Below are 23,209 nucleotides of genomic sequence, written 5' to 3' on the forward strand. Positions count from 1 at the left end.
TTCAGTTAGTTATTATAGTCTCTCCATTTCTCTAGTTTTTAGAAAATAAAAAGTTCAATGTGCATCAGAAAAAGCTTTATAACTTATTTTATATAGAATGCAATTTCTGACATTATCTGACAAAAAAAAATGATTTCTGGATATTTTCAGACAAATTACAATAAATTAACTGTATTTCTTAACTGTCATGCTTCGTAGAATCATTGCTTAAGCCAGTGTTTCATTTTTTAAACTCAGAAATTTGGCTTGGTAGTGAAAGTCTTTGACAGAGAATCTGCAAGTCCTTTTCTAGTGTTGTCTCTTTAAGTGACCACTGAAAGACCTACCTGGAAGATCATTCAAGTTAAACTTATGTGAGGGGCAGTACCTCAAGGATATATGATGATGAACATGCCCTCATCTTTCTTTTAGACCAAACTATTAGGATATAATTTAATAATATTTTTCACTATAGACTGTGATGATGTGACTATCTAGATTTCCCATTTCAAATTAATTTATGAGAAAATGAAAGGAGAAGGCATTCGGAGTACAGAATGATAGAATACAAAATATACAAGATATCAAAATCGACGTTTCCTTTTTAAGTGTGGGGTTTTTTTCCTAATTTCTCACTGAACTCAGTGATTTTTATCATTTCTTGAGAAAGTATCCCCAAATTGTCCGTGAGAGAAGATCATCTTTTCTATCATCTCCCATGAATGTGCTATTTATTTCTTATATGTATAACATAATAATAAATTCCATCCCATCATACTGGAAAAGCATAAATAACTAGGACATTTCTAGTGTATGTAAGTGAAGGAACATGGCTTACACATACAATATCCACTGGAGGTGGAAAAAGTGAAAGTGAAAAGATGTGTTCAGTTTAATGACATTTTTGGTGAACAAAAAAGGTAAATAAGATTTTGTTCAAAACAAAATAAACAGAAGATATGACAGACACACAACTGTGCTGTTGGTCTTATGGGCTGCAATTTCAGGGGGCAGGGATATTTATTTTGGTAAAGAAGCATTTTTCACCTTCCACCACAGAATGTGTTTTCAGATCTAACTGAACTCAGTTCTTTTGTATTGATCCTTATTTTGATATGACTTCTTGACATCAGTATGGAAACAATCTTTTTACAAAGTAAGAAAAAATGAAAAATTTACAAAATCCAAACAAAGTAGTACTTAACTGATCCTCTTCCTACTGATGGCAAATTCTAGTAACAGTCTAAAATCCTGCTGATTTTAAGAGCAGCCTACTTGTTTCCTGGTTTCTCTAACAGATTAGATTGCAGAGCAGTAGCAGTTAATGAAAGCATAGACTTTTCAATGGCTTCACTGCCACCTCAAATTTATGCTGGAAAGCTGTCCTCAGACTAATTCCTTTCAACTAAATATTTGAATTTTCATGGTTCAGTTTCTTACTAGATAAAAATAAACTGGTATGGATAATTTTCTCTAAATAAACCCCTTCTAGTGCAACATCTCCTTAATAGGCAGGTGTATTTTGAGTGTAGCTCTCAGAAACAATCCAGAAAAGACTATTCTCTTTTCAAAAGATTGAGTCTTTCCACTATTTTAGTGGTGGCCTCTCTTTTTAATGCAAAATCATTGTATTTGGAAATCATGGGAGGACATATACACACACACATGTGCAAAATTTCTAGTCACTATCAACAGGCCTTAAAAAAAGAAACAATTACTCCTTTGGTTGTATTCAACTTCCACATATTAGGGATCAATAAGGTGGTTTCCTACCTAAGGCTTGTTAAAGGTCTTATAAATGTGAATGGTGAGATTTGTACTTGTAAAGAGCAGGACTGGTGAATGTTAGTATATGTCATTTATCTCAAGTTGAACACTTGATACTCTGAGAAGATGTTTTACGAGGAACAAAAGCAAACTATAAATTTTCAACAGACTGAATAATATTCCTGTTTATATTAACCTGGTTTCAGTTCATGCCATTGTCATAATGGTTGCTCAATTGCTTCATAATCTTCTAGAATAAGAAAGCTACTAATTCTTTAAAATAAATAAATATGACATTGAAAGAAAATGCTTACATTTAGATAAAAAAGTACAGTACTATGGAAAATTTCTTTCAGGTTGGCTTATACCTGACAGAGAGAAAAACAGCAGCATTTCATGACATTCTTTAGGACCTGATATTCCATGTTCACCCTTTTGGATATTTTATCTAATGTGAAAATTCCCCATGGCTATGTTTTGAATTTTTAAAGACATTGTTTCTGATACTAGATGCCTATTTAAGCATGAGGCCTTTGCAAGCTCAAATACAGACCGGAAGACTAATAGCTGCTAGGTTTTCCTGTACTGAAAAAGATATTTTACCTTAGAAATAAAACTTCCCTTCCCTAGAAGTTTCTTAAAATTTTAGATATACAAGTATTCATTCTGCTGGAATTTCCAACAGTTTATTTTACGTTACCTGACATACAGTAAAATACACATCTTCTCTACATGAGTGTCCAATTTTAGAATCAATGCCACTATAGAAAATATAAGAAAGGTGCAATAGATGAAGAGAAAAATTCATGTGGTATTGTTGCTTTTTTTAATTGTTGGGGTTTGGAGGCTTTTTTTCTTTCTTTATATCGGATTAAACAAAGCCAAACTGAATTATACTTGGACAAATATTTTATTATGAAGCAAACATGTTCCTCTACCACCATCCCATAGTTCCGGCTTCATGAAATGAATGAATGAGCCTATCTCTATCCCTCTACCTCTGTAATGTAGTCCAACTAGGTATTTAAAGATGAGATTCAGATCAAATTTAGATCAAAACAAAGCAGTGATTGCTGTTGGACAGCTGCAAAGATGTAAGTTTGGTCTTAAAAATACAGATTCTACTGAAGGAAAGAAGCATATGAAGTTTGTATTAACGATGATTTGCAGTGTGAGATGTGAGCTTAGTTTAAAGGGGAATAGGACATGTTTCTTTTGTCAGCAGTTAATTGGTTCCTTTGTTAAGCAGAAACCTCTGACAGTACAAACTTTGTGGGAAAAGGCGACACCTTAAGAACTGTTTAAGCAGAATTACCAGTGATCTCCAGAGTGTTGGGAAATCCTCTGCACCTGAAATTTAGTCATCACTTTAGTTTGTTCAGAACATAGTAAGGATTTTTCTTGACCTGAAGTTTTGAAGATTCAGCTATTCTAACATTGTATCTTGGAATCCTAAAATTTTACAGTAATATTTCCAAGTACTATATCAATTGAACTACAAAAATGTTCCTATGAATGCTCTTAATTTGGGACTGACGCTGTGGCTTAGCTCAACACGCTTACAAAAAAACTATGTTGGATTCTATCTGTAGCCTGCTGTCATGGTTTGAGCCTGGTCATCAGTCAAACACCACGCAGCCACTCTCTTCCCCTTCTCTTCCGGCAATGAGAAGGGACAGATGATCCAGGCTTGTGATTCAAGATAGGACTGGGAGGGGTAGGTCACTCATTATGGTCATGAGCAAAAGACAGACTCGTTAGGGGAAGAAAAAAACCCCATACATTTATTACAGACACTACCAACAACACTTAACAGAGTAGGACAGTGAGAAGCATTGCCACATCTTGAAAACACTTTCCCCCACCCCTCCCTTCTTCCCGGGCTCAGCTCTGCTCCCGATATCTCTACCTCCTCCCCACAGTGGTGCAGGGGCAGGGAATGGGGTGTGCAGTCAGTGCTCCCGCTTCTTCCATCTTGTTCCCCCTGCTCCATTGTGGTCCCTCTCTCACAGGAGACAGTCCTCCACAAACTTTCTCTGGCATGAGTCCCTCCCACAAGCTGCAGCATTTCCTCACACTGCTGCAGCATGGGACACCAAATTTCTCCAACTGGAGTCCCTCCCATGGGCTTCAGCCCTTCCTGAGATGCTCCAGCGTGGGATACTCCCACATGCTTCAATCTTCCCAGTACTGAATTACAACAGTGGAGGATACCTTTTCCCACAAGACCCCGGCCTTCTTTGGGCACAGTCACCTTGATCATCTAGGCAAAAAACACAGGCCATAAATCAGTGTCTGCTCCAGCATAGATCTTCATGGGTGGCAGGGGGGGCCGCCCTGTCATCTCACCACAGGATACAGGGGGGTCTTTGCTCTGGCACACCTCCCCACTCCTTTCTTCCTCTGTTGCTCCACTGACCTTGGTGTTCATGCAGCTGCAGCAACTCCTCCTCACAAGTCCGACTGCACGTCACCACGTCCCTTCTTAAATACGTTATCGTAGAGGCACAGCTGATTGGCTCAGTTTTGGTGCAGAAGTGGAGCTGACTTGGAGCTGGGGGAGCTTCAAGAAGCTTCTCACAGGTGGCCACCCCTATAGCCCCCTCCCCTGCTACCAAAAAACCCCACCACTCACTCAAAACCAGGACACTGTACATAAATAATTATGAATCAGTGGTGTGTAGAGAGTTGCTAGGTTAAGAAGACCTGATTCACTGCAGAGTCTTGAAATCTTAGGTATAACTTTAGCTTCTTTTACTGCGGATGGAGAAAATAATGTAGTGCAATACTGGTTATTTATTTACACTACCATTGAAAGGTATCATAATGTTAAATTAATTCTTTGATAGGGACAGGCTTTAAGAGCTGATGTTTGGGTATTTTTGGTTGTGGGATTTTTTCTATGGCAAACAATGGTGTACTCTTTCAAAATTGTTTGGCTGCAGGTATGGACAGAGTAAGTTAATATTGCAGAAAGATGTGAATCTTGGAAAATACTTTTTTTTTAATGCTTTAGTATATATATGACTTTTCAGTTCATTCGACAAAACCAGAATGGTACTGCAATGTATAAATTCAGATGTATTCCCTGCACATCTGTGCAAAAATCCAAGCTGCATTATCTTTCTTGTTCTAGTCTGTCCCACTTATCCATCACAAAATTTACAAGAGAAATGTAAGTTCAAAATGCAGAATAATATAATTTATTGTTACAGCTGAGGTTGAAGTTTGGATTCCTTGCATAGTTGATTCTTGTTCCATAGTAATTTAAATAATATATCAAATAATGGAGGAAAGGAATCTAAAATGATAGTTTGCTACATATATGCTACCTGTTAAAATAACAATATTCAATAAAAATATCATATGAAGTTCAAAATTTTAAATCATGTTGTTCACACCCTTTAGAAATTCTATAGCTTCATTTTAGACTCCTTCTTACTGCTTTTAGTTTATGTTCTTTGAAAAGGGATCCCAAATTTGGGGCAGATGATAGAGACTTCAAAAATAGATATGACATTAAAGAGTTTTCTCAAATTTGTTTAACTGTCTTATTTAATATTCACTCATACTTTTTTCCTAATGGAAAAAAATATCACAGAATGGCTTAGGTTGTAAGGGACCTTAAAGATCATCTTAGTTCCAACCCCCCTGCCATGGGCAGGGACACCTGCAACTAGATGAGGTTGTTCAGAAGCCCCGTCCAACCTGGCCTTGAACACTTACTTCCAGGGACAAGGCATCCATGGCTTCTCTGGGAAACCCATTCTAGTGCCTCACCAACCTCACATTAAAGAATCTATTCCTCATATCTAATCTAAATCTACCCTCTTTAGCTTTAAAACTGTGACCCCTCATCCTATCACTACATTCCCTGATAAAGAGTCCCGCCGCAACTTTCCTGTAGGCCTCCCTGAAATACTGGAAGGCCACTATAAAGGCTCCCCAGAGCCTTCTCTTCTCTAGGCTGAACAACCCCAACTCTCTCAGCCTGTCCTCATAAGGGAGGTGCTCCAGCCCCAGATCATCTTTGTGGCCTTCTCTGGACCTGCTCGAGCAGGTCTATGCCCTTCTTATGTTGGGGGCCCCGGAGCTGAACACAGCACTGCAGGTGGGGTCTCTGAAGAGCAGAGTAGAGGAGAATGATCTCTCTCAACCTGCTGGCCACAATTCTCTTGCTGAATCCCAGGGTATGGTTGGGTTTCTGGGCTGCGAGCACACATTGCCGGCTCATAGTTTTCCATCCACTAATATCCCCAAATCCTTCTCCACAGGGCTGCTCTTAATGCATTCATGTCCCAGCCTGTATTTGTGCTTGGGATTATCTTGATCGTGTGCAGAAATTTACACTTGGCTTTGAACTTCATGAGGTTTTCATGAGCCCACCTCTCAAGCCTGCCAGGGTCCCTCTGGATGGCATCCCTTCCCTCCAGTGTGCTGACCAGACCACACAGCTTGGTGTCATTAGCAAACTTGCTGAGTGTGCACTCAGTCCCACTGTCCATTTTGATGACAAAGATGTTAAACAACACTGGTCCTAGCACTGACCCTTGAGGAACACCATTTATTACTGGTCTCCACTTGGACATTGAGCCGTTGACTGCAACTCTTTGAGTGTGACCATCCAGCCAATTCTTTATCCACTGAGTGACCCATCCGTCAAATCTGTGTCTCTCCAATTTAGAGACAAGAACGTCATGTGGGGCAGTATAAAATGCTTTGCACAAGTCCAGGTATATGACATCAGTTGCTCTTCCTTCATTCACCCCATCACAGAAGGCCACCATATTTGTTAGGCACAATTTGCCCTTAGTGAAACCAAATATATCCAAAGTTTGAGGTTTTCTTCCTAAACATGAAAACCTACTAGCAGTCATATTTTGTCCTATTAGAAATAGAAATTGGAAGCTGAGGTTACTGAGACACAGGTCAAACATGCATTTTTGAAGCTATGAACTGCTTTAGCACAGGATGTTGTAGATGCAAAAGCTTTATATGAGTTCAAAATAAATTGAACAGCTTGAGTGAGTCATAAAAATATTGACTGGAAGGATCTTTGAGAGGGCATCAACTCCAACTTCCTGCCCAGAGCAGGACTAATACAAGCACTAAATCAGACCACCTGTGACTTTATTTAGCCAGTCCTGAAGACTCTTAAGAATGGAGATTTTACAACAGCCTGGGTATGCTGTTCCAGTTCTGCCCTGCCTTTCTTGGAAGAAGCTTCTTATAAGGTAAAACTTGAATCTCTTAAACTGCTCCTTGTATATTTTCTGCCATATGAAGAAAAATTTGGCTTCATTATCTTTGTAAAGTTCTGAAGTAGTTATTGTCTGCTGTTAGATAGTACCTTAGCTCCTCTTTGTCAGGCTAATTAAACCTGCCTCAACTTTTTACTGTATGTCATGTGCTCTCAGCCTCTGACTATTCCCCAAACCCTCCAGAGTTTTATCAATATCTTTACTGAAGTTGGAGAACAAGTATATAGTTTGCTTTATGCAGGATGTGAACACATTGCTGATCAATAATGCAGAACTTTGTACCTCTATGAGAGGTACATCTATGAGTTACCTCTATGAGTAACCTCATGAGGTTTCTGCTGGCCCAGTGCTTATATCAGCTTAATACCCAAACTGATTTAGACAAGTAAAGTAGAGTAGGTAATGTGAATGAAATTTATACTTTTGGAGGTGATAAAAATAGTTATCAGACTTGTTAAGTCTTCATAATCATTTCAACCCTCTAGAATTTTTTACAGTTATAGTTTTGCTACTATCTGTTCAATATTTTAGTAAGTGGAGTACTTTCTGCTCAGTGGTTCCTCTTTAAATCAGTCCATGGTTAGTTAAAGGAAATATATTTCTTTTTTTTTTTTTTTTTTTTTTTTTTCCAGGTGCTCCTTTTTTTCGAATAGTCAAAAGGGTTCAGATTTTCTCAACATTTCTTTCTATACCAGATAGATTTTTTGTGAAAACCTAATCTTGAAAAAGTGATTCTTGTCTTCCCAATTTCTACCATTTGAACCTTCTTAACCATATAGTCCCTGGAGTAGCTGAGTGCAGTTTTAAACATTAATGATTGATCATCTTTCTATTTCATAATTTTGAAATTTCCCCCAACTCTGTGATCTGCCTTGTGGCTCATTTTCTACAGTCTTATATATAAACTTTTTAGCCTTACCTTGCAAGGACATTTACATATTTACTTTTTTCATTTTTCTCAGTTTTTCACTTTTATATCTTCCTTTGTTTTTCATGGACTCTGCAGCTCTTTTTTATCCCCTTCTTTCACAAACATTTTTATTTCTTATACAACCAGGAACAGTTCTTGGAATAGTTTATAGAGCTGTTATCCACTATCAAATCTTCCTTTACTGAGATGTCTGTTCAGGTGACTATATCATCTTTCATGTCCTCATTACTTATTATCTATTTCCCTGTAAAGCCTAGGTACTCCCCAGATTTCATCAGTTATATTGTGCTGACACCATTCCTTTCAAACATCTAACATTTTTAGCTCCCTTAAACTTATTCTTGTTCTGTTTAGTATCAATCTTCTTTAGTAACTATTTATTTTCATCATAGATGTATTTGAATTGATTACCTAACAAAAGTTAATCTTTGGAATTTGGACTCAATCTTTTTAATTTTTTGTCTGCCTTTGTAAATTCAACTGAAACTGAAATTACTATTACAGCACTAAAATCCCCATCTGTAAGGAAAGAAAAACAGTGTTTATTCTTTACAAGTCAAACCCTGTAGAGAAAAAACTAATTTTAGTATGTATTTCGGCAAAAAGGAATGTTATACCTTCTGGGATCAAACCCAGATTTGAAGTTCCCAGCCAAATCAATAATGATATCCTGTCGCTGTTAAGTGATATCCTTAGTCCTCTTCCAACCTCTTTGCAAAAGTGCCAGTTTTAGAGTTGAAAAGGAGCCTTAAATATTTTATTTAAATGAATAAGTATGCCAGTACAGATGCTTTGCTTGCAGAGATTTACAAACCAAATTTTTTTAAAATAGGTTACATAGCAAAGGCTGGAAAATGGGCTAGAGATCTATGGCATCCACCTACGAAGGCTCAGATAATTCCATGACTTACAAGGTCACATAGGAAAGCTGCTGTAACATAGACTTTTGGGGAGTTACTCCATGTTTAATCTTAAAATACCCAGAGAACTGCATACACAGTGTGGCCAAAGTCTTGTAAGCCATGTATATATATAAAATCATTTATCAAGGCAAACAGTGAGGAAAGCTTCTGAGATCTGTTGTGGGATTATATATAAGAAAAAAGTTTAAATAAAGATCTGAAACTAAGATCATCTAGCTAATATTCTATACAAAAGGTATGTTATGAAAACAAAGTCACCTGGTATTTTGACTAGAATAAAACTGAAAAGCACTTACTGTGAGCATTATCCCAGAAAAAGTGTTAATTCAGGTCCTGACTGAATGTAACTGTAAATCTAGGCAGAATTCTTTGAAATCAATGAGCCTGTGATCTGATATTTTGATAATGTTTGAGCTGTAATGAAATGTGCTACTACTATTTATTATTGATGGTATACTAATTTCCCGGTGGCCAAATTATGAGGGAATATTTTTCAGGGAACTGTACCAAAATAAAAACAAAATAAAACAAAACAACAAATTCCTTTTATGCACATGTAATTAACTAAAGAAGTTATTTTCTTCTGTTCAGTTATAGAAGAATTAGTAGAGAAAATCAAACCTTACATAATTGTGAGTTATTCAGACTTCTGAATTGATTTTTTTAAAGCCTCATATACAGATATATATGTACACAAAGTCATTGGGAAATGATAACAGATGTACAATGACAAACACCATTAAAAATAATTTACTTTTCCATGTTGTTTGCTTTTATATCAACACTTCCCTTATTCCCCCATGAATAAGGACTACTCTTCTGTTTTCACAGAGTATCAGCACACCTGTATTTAGTTAGGTTATGAGTGGGTCTTCGTGCCCTAGTACTTTATGCTAACTAAAATCCATGGTATTATCTGTGCCTAGCGCATGGAATACCATTGGTCATGTAATTAGTGTCAGCTATTACATATAACGGAAATATTTGTTAATATTAAGCCATCTAAAATTAAGGATAATGAAGGAAAAGGAATATGTGCTTTTCCAATTTTATGATATTCTCCTTTTAGAAGGCTTTTCAAAATACTGTAGCTTTTTGTCTTTCTTATTGTAAAAAGCTAGTCTTGGTCATGTTCGTGGAATTACCTTCCTGAAATCACTCATATTTGGTAAATGATACTGTATGATTTTTTTCTGCAAGGTTTCATCACATGTTTTTTATACCTGGTTTCATCTGGGATAGAGTTAATTTTATTTCTAGTAGCTAGTACAATGTTGTGTTTTGAATTTAGTGTAAGAATAATGTTGATAACACACTGATGTTTTAGTTATTGCTAAGTAATGCTTAGCCTAATTTAAAGACTTTTCAGTTTCCCATGCCCTGCCAGTGAGCAGATGCACAAGAAGCTGGAAAGAGGCATGGACAGGACAGCTGACCCGAACTAGCCAAAGTGATATCCATACCACAGAACATCATGCTCAGTATATAAACTGGGGGAAGTTGGCTGGGAGGGGCGGATAACTACTTAGGGCCTGTCTGTGCATTGGTCATCAGGTGATGAGCAATTGCATTGTGTGTAATTTGTCTTTTCTTGGATTTTATTTATCTCTGTCTTTTTCTTATATTATTTTTCATTATTATTATTAATAATAATCATTATTATTATTATTTTATTTTAGTTATTTAACTGTTCTTATTTCAACCCATGAGTTTTCTCACTTTTAGTTCTCTGATTCTCTCCCCCTTTCCTCTATGGATGGAGGAGTGAGCAAACAACTGTGTGGGGTTTAGTTGCCAGCTGGGATTAAACAATGACACCAAAATATAAAGCTTTATCAGTACCCAATATAAGGGTAATAAAAGTGGTGATACTCCCCCAAATTCCACTTGCAAAATATCCTTCAATACAAAATGCAGTATCACCATACATGAGATTTTCAAAAGTTTGCTTGACTCTTCTCAGAATTTCTTTAATAACATCTAGTCTTATAGGTTTATTTCTTCTTAATTAGCAGGGAAGAAAAGAGTATTTCCAAATATCATTCATTTTTGCCACAAGCAAATATAAATCTTCTGTGCACAAAATCTTTTGTGCATAAGCACACTAAATTGCAGGTCTATGATTCTTCCTCAACAGTTTTATATACAGAATAGGATATAATAGTAACATCATCTTTGATTCAAAAATGTAATAATGAACATTTAGCAACTGATAAAGTAAAAGGTACTCTCTGTGATACTATAGGTTGTCCACAGACAGAGTTTATAAAAAAAACTTTACAACTGTGATGAACAAGCCTTTATAAACAGGAAGATAAAATTATGGAGTGTAAGATACTGCTGTCATAGAAAAGCCTGATATATTGACTGTTTTCCAGTGTAATCGGGACTTGAAGCAACAATGATATTAAAAGACATGAAGAATTATATCAATAATGCACATTCATGTATCGAGATTTTTAGCCTTTCCAAACTGGAAAAACAAAACAAAACAAAACAAAACACACAAAAAAAAACACAAAAAACTAAACAAATCCTCCCCTCAGAAAAATATAACATAACATCAAACCAAACCAAACAAACAAAACAAGTTTTTCTGGGCTTATTTCCTGTTTTGTTCTGTGCCAACTTTTCAGCACCAAATGTCAGCTCCATATGGAAAAGTACAAAATCTTCTGAAGCCATCATTATCACTTCATAAATAATCACAGCTGAAAACCTATAAAGATGTTTTCAGAATTATTTTATTTTATTCCATTAATTTGAGAAACATATGCCAGTTAAAAGAACAGATGTTCATATTCACCCTGTAACTTTCATTGTCTACTAGCTGTTATATTCAGGATCTTCTTACTGGAAAGAGAAAACACACCACTTATATGGAGCCAAGACTTCACTGCTTGCCTATTTAAAATCTTAACCTACTAACTATATAAAAAGCAACTATTACTAGTCTATTTACAATAATGCATTCCTAGTCCAAATTACAGAATCATAGATTCATAGATTCATATAATGTTTTGGGTTAGAAGGCACCTGAAAGATCATCTAGTTCCAACCCCCCTGCCATGGGCAGGGACACCTGCAACTAGATGAGGTTGTTCAGAAGCCCCGTCCAACCTGGCCTTGAACACTTACTTCCAGGGACGAGGCATCCATGGCTTCTCTGGGAAACCCATTCTAGTGCCTCACCAACCTCACATTAAAGAATCTATTCCTCATATCTAATCTAAATCTACCCTCTTTAGCTTTAAAACTGTGACCCCTCATCCTATCACTACATTCCCTGATAAAGAGTCCCGCCGCAACTTTCCTGTAGGCCTCCCTGAAATACTGGAAGGCCACTATAAAGGCTCCCCAGAGCCTTCTCTTCTCTAGGCTGAACAACCCCAACTCTCTCAGCCTGTCCTCATAAGGGAGGTGCTCCAGCCCCAGATCATCTTTGTGGCCTTCTCTGGACCTGCTCGAGCAGGTCTATGCCCTTCTTATGTTGGGGGCCCCGGAGCTGAACATAGCACTGCAGGTGGGGTCTCTGAAGAACAGAGGAGAGGAGAATGATCTCTCTCAACCTGCTGGCCACAATTCTCTTGCTGAAGCCCAGAAATTAATACAGGAAAATCTTATTAATAAATTGTTTTGTTTTAATATAAGAAACCTCATCAATATCTAAGTCTTTTCTCTGGTATTGTGTCCTTCCTTCCAATGTCCCTCTGGTTCTAAAGTCAAAAGAACCACACTTACTCGAGAAGAATCAGGGGTGGGGGCCATTTACAGCAAGTCATTTTTATCCTGAGGTCTTTACTGGGAGGAATACAATGCTTATAGAGGGGATTTCTTCCTCAGTCTTGTGGTTGATCTTTTAGCTCTTCTTCTAGGTGATTTGCTCAGTTCTTGTCTCATTTTTGCCTACTTTCAATTAACATAAACAGTTGCTGTTTGTTGCACAATGCTCAGGTTTGTCAAACCATTACTATATGGAAGTCAGAAGTTAGGTCAGAAAATAACCACTTGAGCTCCAGATGACTGTTAAAATTAGGTAAACTAGCTCTGACCAATGCAAGCCCAGGGAGGGCTAAATGCTGTGCGCTGTCAGACTATTACGTAGCCTACAGTCTTTTACTACCAAGGGCAGAAATTACTGGATTATATGCATGCATTTTTTGTCAGGACCATCATACATAAAAGTACGGAAAAATGGACTGGTATCTATTTGTAAAAAAATGCTTCTTCTTTTTATGTCATTGTTCAATTTTAGCTTGGGAGCAACAGTACAGTTCTCCTGCGATGAAGATTATGTGCTACAAGGTTCAAAAAGTATCACCTGTCAGAGGATAGCTGAAGTTTTTGCTGCATGGAGTGATCATAGACCTGTATGTAAAGGTAAAGAGGAATTCTTACCCTTATAGTGATTTTTTCATTTCATTTCTAGATATTGTTTGATAGCCAATCCTATTAAATTAATATTTTCTAGTTACCTGAAGTTTTAATACTTGTGTCCCCACTTTCTTAGTAAAAGTGGGGACTACGTGTAATGTTTTGTTTAATATGAACTTTGTATTTCTGTATGATTACTTTACTTGGGAACTTACATAATGAAGTTTGCTTCATAATGAGCTGATGAAAATCTATCACATGCTACGTATTAAGACTCACCAAGTTGAACTTAAAAATTGCAGTGACTCAATATACAATCAGAAGTTCATGAAGCAACTTCATTACATATTTGCTAAACAGATGAGAAAGACTTGAATTTAGGAATGATAAGGACTACAGAAATAAATCTATACCTGGTTTTGACCCTGACCAAATGGATAAAGGGCAGAAAATACAGAAAAATATAAGAGAAGAAAAGCACAAAGTTATTCTGATGAATATATTTCATGTCCAAATACCATGGCAAGTAGTATGATGAATGCCTGAATCAAGGACTGAAAGCGTTAGTGTGTATGTATATATAATAACAATTTTATTATGTACATATACATGTAAATTCACATAACAACAAAGCCTAATATTGAAGAGTAGTTTGTTCACAAAGAATGCTTGGGCATGGGAAACAAGGGATGTTTATCTTGTAATTCAAGGCTATGGATACTTATACTGATGTCCAGAGAGAACTGTGAGATGTTTCTGAACTGCTGAAGAGGGCAAAAGTATCTGAGGGTTGTATCCAGATGGTGTATAGTAGAAATCTACAAAAGCTGGAAAATCACATGGGTGATTTTTCTTTTGGCTGATAAAATACCAGGACAGTCTAAATGGGACTCCCTATGGATAAGAATGAAGTGCTAGATGTAGTTTGGAATAATCAGCTACCCAAATCTGAGATGAAGAAAAACATAATAGGTGTTACGGCTACAGAAATAGGTTTACAATGGATGATGGCAGTATCTGCTTCAATAATAGCATATCACATAAACAAATAAAAAGTTTAGCTGTATACATATAAATATAAATATACATATTATTAACATTTTATATGCTACTACTGTGTACTATATATGTGTATAATTACTAAAAATTACAAAAGAGTTACATACACACGAGCACAGACACGCACGCATAACAGAATTAATCATGTAATGTAGTTTATTTATAGTAAAACTAGTAAGGCTTTTTCTACTAGAGTTTTGCAGTATATCCACATATCCTAAATTAGATGCCTACTTTAGAATGGTAATCTCCTAGTCTTGCAATGTAACCAGCTGGGTGTTGTATACTTATACAAGGATGTTCACACACACTGTTAAACAGTGTGACAACATTTGTCTAGTCTGTGGACCACTCACTGGAGGAGGTTGTCAGACACAGCTGTGATTATATCAAGGGTCCTGTCTCCCACTTGAGGTGCCTAAAACTATGCAATGTGAGTACCCCTGATTTTCTCTGCTATGGATATTAAGTTTCAAGAAAGTTGTGGACCAGTGAAAACAAGACAGAAGAAAATATTAAAAAAGATCAAAATTCTCTAAAATATAGCTTAATATAAACAAGTGGGAAATAATTGATCTGCTTTGATCTAAAGAAAGAAGAATCCAGTGAAAGAAGAGGGAAAGCATAAAATATAATGGGCTACAATTGTGCAAAGGACCATTCATGACTGGACACTAACAAGACTTTCTGAAGTAAAAAATGTTTAGGTATGTGAGTAGAAATTTTCAAGACCATGTAAGATATACATATACCCAGGAGAGTTTAAGCACATGTAATCTCATTTTAGGCTGGGGTAATAGACTAAATATCTATTCAAAGTTCTTCCAATCCCAATTTTCTGTGTTTCATAAATGAAAGAACACCAAAATTTCAAAACTGATTCATGAAAAGAAAAAAAAAAATCATCATTAAGATCACATGTAGGTGTGGCTGTATGTCAGGATTCATATATTTCTTGTATGATAATCATAATAAAATGCCATTCTAAAGATTCTTGGGTTTCATATCCCACATAAATGGTAACGTAAATGGTAACTGTACTGCATATCTTGCTATCCTCTGCGTACTATGTATTTGAAAATAAAATCTAGTAATTTGCTATTGAAAAGACACTCTAAAAAGAAAGCATACTGCAATTAGCATTTAATTTATCAATACCACACACACTGTTTTTTTAGAAAACATCTCTCCTAACAGACAGTAGAGTGTTATCAGCAGTACTGTGATAAGACTGAGATGTATGCATAGCTACTTGTAAGTTTAGAAAGGCAGCTCAGTAGGTTTTGGGAACTATGGCCGTCAAGCATAAATGCCTGTTAAATATATTGCTTTTCACTTTTGTATAAGTTTTGAATTCTGAATAGCAGCAGATATCAAAATACTTAAGTACATTATGGTAACCACATTCTTCAGTCCATTTTTAATTTTTTTTCCAAGTATAAATATTTAGAACTAACATTGTATAATTATTTACAAATCACATTTATAAACGTATGCCTAATGATAAAGTAAGCACTGAACTAGAAAGAAAATGAAAACAATAAAACCACTGAAAGCTAACAATTCTGATAAACTTCTATATGTGAGACCACAGAATGTGTATTAACTAAATATCCAAATCCACAGTTATTCATAGGTAGAACATGTGATTCACAACCAAAAGGACAGTGTTTCACTTCTTTACACTCACCAACTTCACAAAACTAGCTAATTCCACCTTAGAAAACAGAGGACCAATATTAAGAAAGTTATTAGGAATTGATACATTGCCATAGAGTGAAAAGTCAGACAGTTGGTATAGATATTCCAGTTTGTCAAATATGAAATGCTTTAGAGTGTCATTAGTTACATTAAAATCACTGATTTAAGTACCTTTGGTGTGCTGTAATTTTGGTTCTTCTGATTGAGAAGATGTTTCAATTAGACTCTTAGATACACTAAAGCTGGAATATAAACATTTCATCTAGACTAATAATTATGTCTTCTCTAAGCTTCATGCACAGAACATACAATAAACATTTTGAAAGAATTTTGCATAAGTAGCATAAATATCACGTAGTAACATGAAAAAAGTATCTTCAAAAATATGTCTGCATCTGCTTGTTGAACTTGCATGTTTGTGTACAAACCATTTGGGCAAACAAATTAGGCAATCATGTATAAATGTTATTTTATGCAAGAAATCAATGTTTTCTTTTGAACTGATGCAGGTTTGCAGTTAACAAGGGCACAGGTGGTATATCAGATACTTCACCCGTTACTCATTAAAATGTCATTTAAAGTGCTGCTTTTTATCATGTGGTGTTTCCTATTTGAACAGTACAACTTGCAATTATTTTCATTAACTTATATAAATTACACTGGGCACACAACAGAATTCCTATAGTAATGATACATTTTTCAAAAATGGCTTGCAAATATAAATAATTAGTTACATTAATATACTGCAATTGGGCAGAGTTCTAAACAGGAACTTTCCAATTTGGTTAGATGAATTTGGTTTGACATCATAAATCCTCAGGACTTGTTCTCATGGAACATATGAGTGGCTGAGTATAACTGCCTGCCAAAAATGAGAGATTAACTCTTTTTAGGAGTTATGTAATACCAGCCCAAACTGGCATAAGATTATATTCATTAAGGTGAATATGGAATAAATCTGAAGCATTTCTACAAGAGAAATACAATAAGACTTTGAGAAGGAAAATTGACATCACACTTCCAAAATATAATCACATATTGTAGATTATCAACATCTTTTAGTCCTTAAAAACTAGTTTCCAGGAAAATGCTACTCTGATGGTTTGGCCAATTTCTGAACCTTCTGACTTCTAGAAAAGACTGAGAAAATTATAAAGTTATACCAGATGTCCTGACTAGATTTAATTGCAGTTGGATTACCTTGTAGTTTATCAACAATCATCTTTTATTTTTCATCTTTTTTTTCATTTTTTAAAATATATTTTCTAATTTATGTCTCCCGTCACCCTAGCAAAACAGCAGTTGCTTGCATAGATGGACCTGGTGAAGAAATATGGCAGAAAATTAATGCATTGTGATTTACAGACAAGGTATATTGAAAAGAAGTTAGAATTTGCACCTATATGGAAAGCACGACTTTATGTTGTAGTCAAGTAGATAAATTAACATAAGAGGCAGTCGAAAATTAAGTGGTCACTTTCTGCATTTCATTGAAATTTTAAAGCAGATTCATCATCTCAGACATTTGTTGACTTTTTGTGGACATTTTCAAGATCCATGCATCATGCAAACCTACAATTCTGCTGGAGATTTTAAAATCTGTTCCAATTTAATTGGCCTCGTGCAAATCTTGTAGCATACTATTGTTACAGGACAGCAAAACAAACACCTTCCCATCCTTCCTAAGGGGGGAAAAAAAAAAAGCTCAGGAAATTACAATAGAATCCTAACTCTGGCATTTATTGCCTACTTCATTACAGTTTTTTATTTGAAAATAAATAAAGTCTGTTATTTGAGAGATTAAAATTTCTGCAGTTTTTAGTATTTTCGTATCCAAAGAAATGATTAATACCTGTGCCTGTAATAACATGACTGCTTACATCAACTTCTCTGTGACTTAATTGAAGAGAGAAAGTTTAAACACTTCAGGATTGAGACCCTACTTATTCATCTGCCATGGGATTCAGTATTCCCCTACAGGGCAATGCCATTATTACAAAGCCAACTTGCTTAAGCAGAGACAATTATCTACTTTATGAAACTATATGTCAGTTGATAAATCTCTTCCTCTCATTTACGTTTCAGGAAATGAAACAGATAGGTCTATTCACAGTTGGTCGATTAGCCCTTTTATTTTTATGCCCGCTGCTCCTGTTTTCTGCTTGCTTGTTTCTCAGACCCTGTGAAACATTTATGAATGCTGCTTTTTATAAGTTTGCTGGCAAGTCAGCAACAAGTTCTGCAACAACTACACTATTTTGGAAAAGCTCATCTGATCTGTAGAAAGAAAAAGTGGTTTTGAAATAATTCTTTGTATATGAGAAAAGAAGAGACACGATTTATGGTTTAAATGATGATCAATAATAAGTAAGATAGAAAGTAATTTGGATTATTAGTAGAAAAGGGAACAAATTATATTATGTGTCTTAATTGAGTTCTGACAAATTTGGAATGCAGGGATTTTGCTTCGTATTACTATTTTGGTCAGTTCATTTCACTGACAAAAGTGATTTTTAAAACAACAATGAATTCATGGACTCAGTATATTTCATTTAACAGATTATAAACATCAGTTTGATTAATATGGATATGCAAGCAGAATGTACATTATGAATTTTAGATCTTGCCTTTATAAATACCTTTACTTACTCGTAGTACATTTTTTAAAAATCCAACTTTGCATCACTTCTCTCCAAATTGCAGACACGTATCTGGACCTCTTAAATATGTAGCTGACTAAAAATGTATGTGTATACGTATGCATGCAACCATATATACAGATAGTGCCTCACAGATAAATAAGGCTGAAAGTGGTCCTAACAGGTCAGCACTACTTCTTTACTCCATATGTATTTATTCTCAGAAGATGTTTGTCTAACATTATTTATTTCCAAGAAAAGTGCTCTTAGATCCTACTCAAGCACTCCAGTCTTTCATTAACTTGGAAGTAGAAGAATTTTTCTAGTTCAAATGTATGTAAACAACTTTTTGCTGTATGTAAACAACTAATTTCAATGGGTGCTTCTATATAAAGAGCAGGTTATTTAATTAGTCTTTTCAATGGCTTATTGTATACTTCAGAAATACCTGCTCTTCTTTAAACTAACAAAGAGCAGTTCAGTCAGTCCTTCCTCACAGGTCATATTATAGACATCCAGCCTTTTTCATTATTTTCCCAACAGGTCTATGTTTTTCTTAAAATACAGTTTCTGAAAATGGGTTTAGAATTTTAGAAGGGACTTTGCTCAGTGGAGAGAAGGAATAATTTCTTGATTTTTCACACACTTTTCTACCTATAACTATATGCATGTCTTCCAGTTTGATTGTCTCTTCATAACAGTAGGGTATTTTTTACACAGGTTATGTTTCTGAGCCACTGTAACCTCTGAAGTCTTGTTGCCAAATGATTTGCTCCTTACACTGTATTTGTGAATTCATTATTCCTGCTTCTGTGCTTTGTCCTACACTTTTCTCTACTGAATTGCATCCTATTTTAATGTAATTTCTTCATTTTCTCATTTTTCATTCTAATTATCTTTGCTAATATATTCACAATCCTTCCCAGCTCTTTGTTAAATGCACTTCATTCTGCTGTGCAAGGTGTTAATGAAAATACTGAATGAACCTGACCCAGAACAAACCTTTGTGAAATCCCATTCATTTATTCTTTCCTTTTGACACTAAGTCACTGACCAAGAATCAGAGAAGTCTAGGCTGGAAAGGACATCAGGAAATCATCTGATCTCCTGTTGCAAACAGGGCCTTAGATTAGGTAATCCATGGCTGTCTCAAGACAAGTCTTCACTACTCCCAGTAAGGGAGATTCTACCGCTTCTTTCAGCAACATATTCCAATGTTCAATAGTTCATAACAAGGGAGAATTTTTTTCTTATATCCAGATGGAACTTCTCCTGAAGAAACTTGTGCCTGTTACCTTTTATTCTTTCTCCATGCAACCTATGAAGAGACTGTCTAAATGTTTTCTATAACTACCTTTTAGATAGCAAAAGACAGTTTGTCTACTTTGCTACTAAGGCACATTGCTGGGTTTTGTTCAGCTTCCTGTCCACAAAGGTCCCCATATGCCTTTTTAGCAGAACTGCTTCCCAGAAGACCAGCCCTCATCTTCACTGTTTCAGGGGCTTATTTTATCCTGTATAGGGCTTTACATTTATCCTTGCTGAACCACATGTAATTCTTGTTGGATCAGTCTTCTATCCCAATGAGGTCTCTTTCTATAGTGTCTCTTTCTTCTGGTGCAACTACCTCTCCTCTTTCTGCAAACTTGGTGAGTGTTCATTCAACCCCATCATTCAAATCAATTTTAAAGGTATTTAATACTATCAGATCCCTTACTGGCTCATGAGGAACTCCACTAATAACTGTCTGCCAGTTTGACTTTGAGCCTTTAACCACCATTCTTTGAACTCTGCAGTATAGCTAGTTTTCCAAATGTCTTGTGGTCAGTCTGTCCCAAACATGCTTTATGACCTTGTGAGGAAGGTGTTGAAGGGCACTGTCAGACACCTTCCTAAATTTGAGGTAAATTATGTCTATAGCTCTCCTCTCATTCACTGAGTGTGTTTTTTCATCATAGAAGGCAACCAGGTTGGACCAGTTGGACTGGACTTCTGAATTCCAGTCTTTATTTTGTTGTTTTTCTCATGCCCTCTAGGGTCTTAAACTCTGTGATGGTATGGTCATTTTGGGAAAGGCCAACATTGAGGGTCATAACTCCAAATAAATCTTTCTTATTTTTGAACAGTAGGTCTAAAAAGGTAGCACTCCTGTTTAGCACATTCTGCAACTGTGTTAGGAAGTTGTCCAAAGTTCACTACAGAAATCTCACAGATTGCTTTTGCACCACAGTGTTGCTTTCCCAGCAAATATCAGGATAGTTGAAGTCCCCTGAGAGAACTAGGGCCTGCAGACCCTAGGCTTCTGTGAGTTTTTTGGGAAAGGCTTGGCTCTGACCAGGTGGTCTGTAGCAAAAATGTACCATGAGATTTCCTCTCACAGAGATCTCAACAATTTTGAAACAAAGGGTCTCTAGAAGAGAACTGCTCTCCTGTCATTGATAAACTCCATGCACACAACCCTCTCTTTTACATACAGGCCAACCACTCCTCTTCTACCCTTCCTGCATTTCTTAGATAGCTCACAACCATCCATTACGGTACCTCAGTCATGTGAGTTATTTCACTGCATTTCTACAATTCCAATGAGATCATAACTCTTTGACTGAGTATGGTGTCCTGGTCATGCTTGTTTCTCAGACTGCATGCATTGGCACACTACAAAGTAGCTCAGGTAAGTACCATGTGCCTGAGCTGTCAAATGCAGGTCCTGAGTGGAATGAGAACTAACAGGGCTTACTGTAGCTCTTTGTCACACGCACTTTCCAACAAGTTGATCCCATTTTACAGCTGCACCACATCAGAGCTGCCTTTAAAGCAAAGTCAGCTGAGCACCTAGGAGTACAAAAAGAAGACATACGCAGTGTCCCAGTAGTGGACAGCAGATTTTACATTATATTAATGTTACAGACTATTGTAAGTGCTTTCAAAGCTGAAAGAAAAATGTGCTGATGTTTTCTGTTAATTGTGTAAAATGGAGAGAAAATCTATTGTAAATCTTTGATTCACACTTTGATGGTGTGAAATCTAGCCACTTTCTTTGAGATATTATTCCTTGTATAGCTTGGTATTAGATATTCATCACATTATCTTATAGCCATCAATTTTGTTGTTAGGCACTTCAGTGGTGCTTATTGATATAAAATATGAAGTTACTATTATTATTTTAACAAATTCAATATACTTTTAGTATTAATTCAGTATTTATTTGGTATTAATTCACTTTTGCACATGTACAATGACTCCATCTTCCCAAGTACAGGAAATTATCAGTGAATCACAATAAGACATTTAAAGAAATTCTTCTGAAGAATCACAGATGTAGAATAATTTCATTTTTTGTATGTGTTAGGTTATTTGTAAAGAACTTTTTTCCGACTTTTTAAAATCTGACATGCAGTGAGAAGAAGATAAATCTCTAAACAAAGACTTATTAGATCTAGTGAAGACATGTATTCCTTTGTTTTCTAGAAGGAATGACAGGAATTTGACTTCACAGGCACTCCATACCATCCCTCCATCATGATTCAGTCCCCAGTTCACACACACCACTTACTGGCATTTTTATTTTACCCTACTCATTTGCATTTATTAATTCTCCAAAGTAATATGAGAAAATTTATGACAAAGTATGAAGAGAGGCTGAAAGACAACATTTTGCTATTTGCTAAAGGAAGAAAAATTCCATTAGGGGCCCATATATTGTTTTGATTACAGTACTGTAAGACTGGTTACCTGGCAGAAGAATTATAAAGAAACTGAAAGATGGATAAATTCTCTGATATTATCTGATCCTCTTACCATTCCCAAAAGATGGTTAACATAGGGAAAACTCTGCTATAACATCCTCCATCCTCAGTAAAGATCCACAGAAAAAAAAAAAAAAAAGAGATTTTTTCCCTAGTTAGAAAAGCAAGGCTTTACCATTTCCCTCCAAGTCTGATCAAGTGCCAAGACAGTTTTCTATTTGTTGGCAATGGCTACAGATTAAATAATTCTATTCTAAGTTTTCAACACTTTTGATTTTCATATTATTGGCCTTGACAAGTTGCTTACACAATTTTGGCCTCTTCCCAAGTAAAATGTTGTCATCCTTTAAGCATTTTTTCTTTTTTCTTTACCGTTTCTTCTACTTGCATGTTAAAGTCATAGATATAGTTCACATGAAATAAACATTAGGATATGCTGTTTTACATTCTCTTTCAGAAGCAAAATTAAAATTAAATAAGCTCTACTGCAATACAGAAGTATGGAAGAGTTGTATTTTTCCTAAACAAGGAGTGAATAATATTCTTAAATCTTAAATGATAAAAACCTGTACTTCCCAATTATTTATGATTTTAAGTTTGTTTAGGGTCATGTTGATAATTGAAACTACAGTGCATACTATGTGGTGAAAGAATTATTAATGTGGAACTAACATAACTGAAATACCTGTAGCAAGCTAAACATACTACTGCTTATACTGGCATAGAAATTGAACTCTTCAAGCATAAGAAGGTAGTTTTATTCAAAATTAACTCAGCAAAAATTACTATCTTCAAGCTTTTAAACATGGATGGGACTATTGTCCTTGAA

At 35.7% G+C, this 23,209-nt stretch overlaps 1 protein-coding gene across 1 annotated transcript in view; it reads left to right on the forward strand.

Moving 5' to 3' along the window:
- Positions 1-23,209, forward strand: part of CSMD3 (CUB and Sushi multiple domains 3) — a 703,442-nt gene that overhangs the window by 276,209 nt on the left and 404,024 nt on the right. Inside the window, exon 10 of the mRNA XM_042785878.1 lies at positions 13,117-13,241. Coding sequence (XP_042641812.1) covers positions 13,117-13,241 — 125 coding nt within the window. The remainder of the gene's footprint in view (positions 1-13,116; positions 13,242-23,209) is intronic.

The sequence above is a fragment of the Tyto alba genome, unplaced genomic scaffold (genome assembly GCF_018691265.1).
Source record: "Tyto alba isolate M040663 unplaced genomic scaffold, T.alba_DEE_v4.0 Super-Scaffold_9, whole genome shotgun sequence".
NCBI lineage: Eukaryota > Metazoa > Chordata > Aves > Strigiformes > Tytonidae > Tyto > Tyto alba.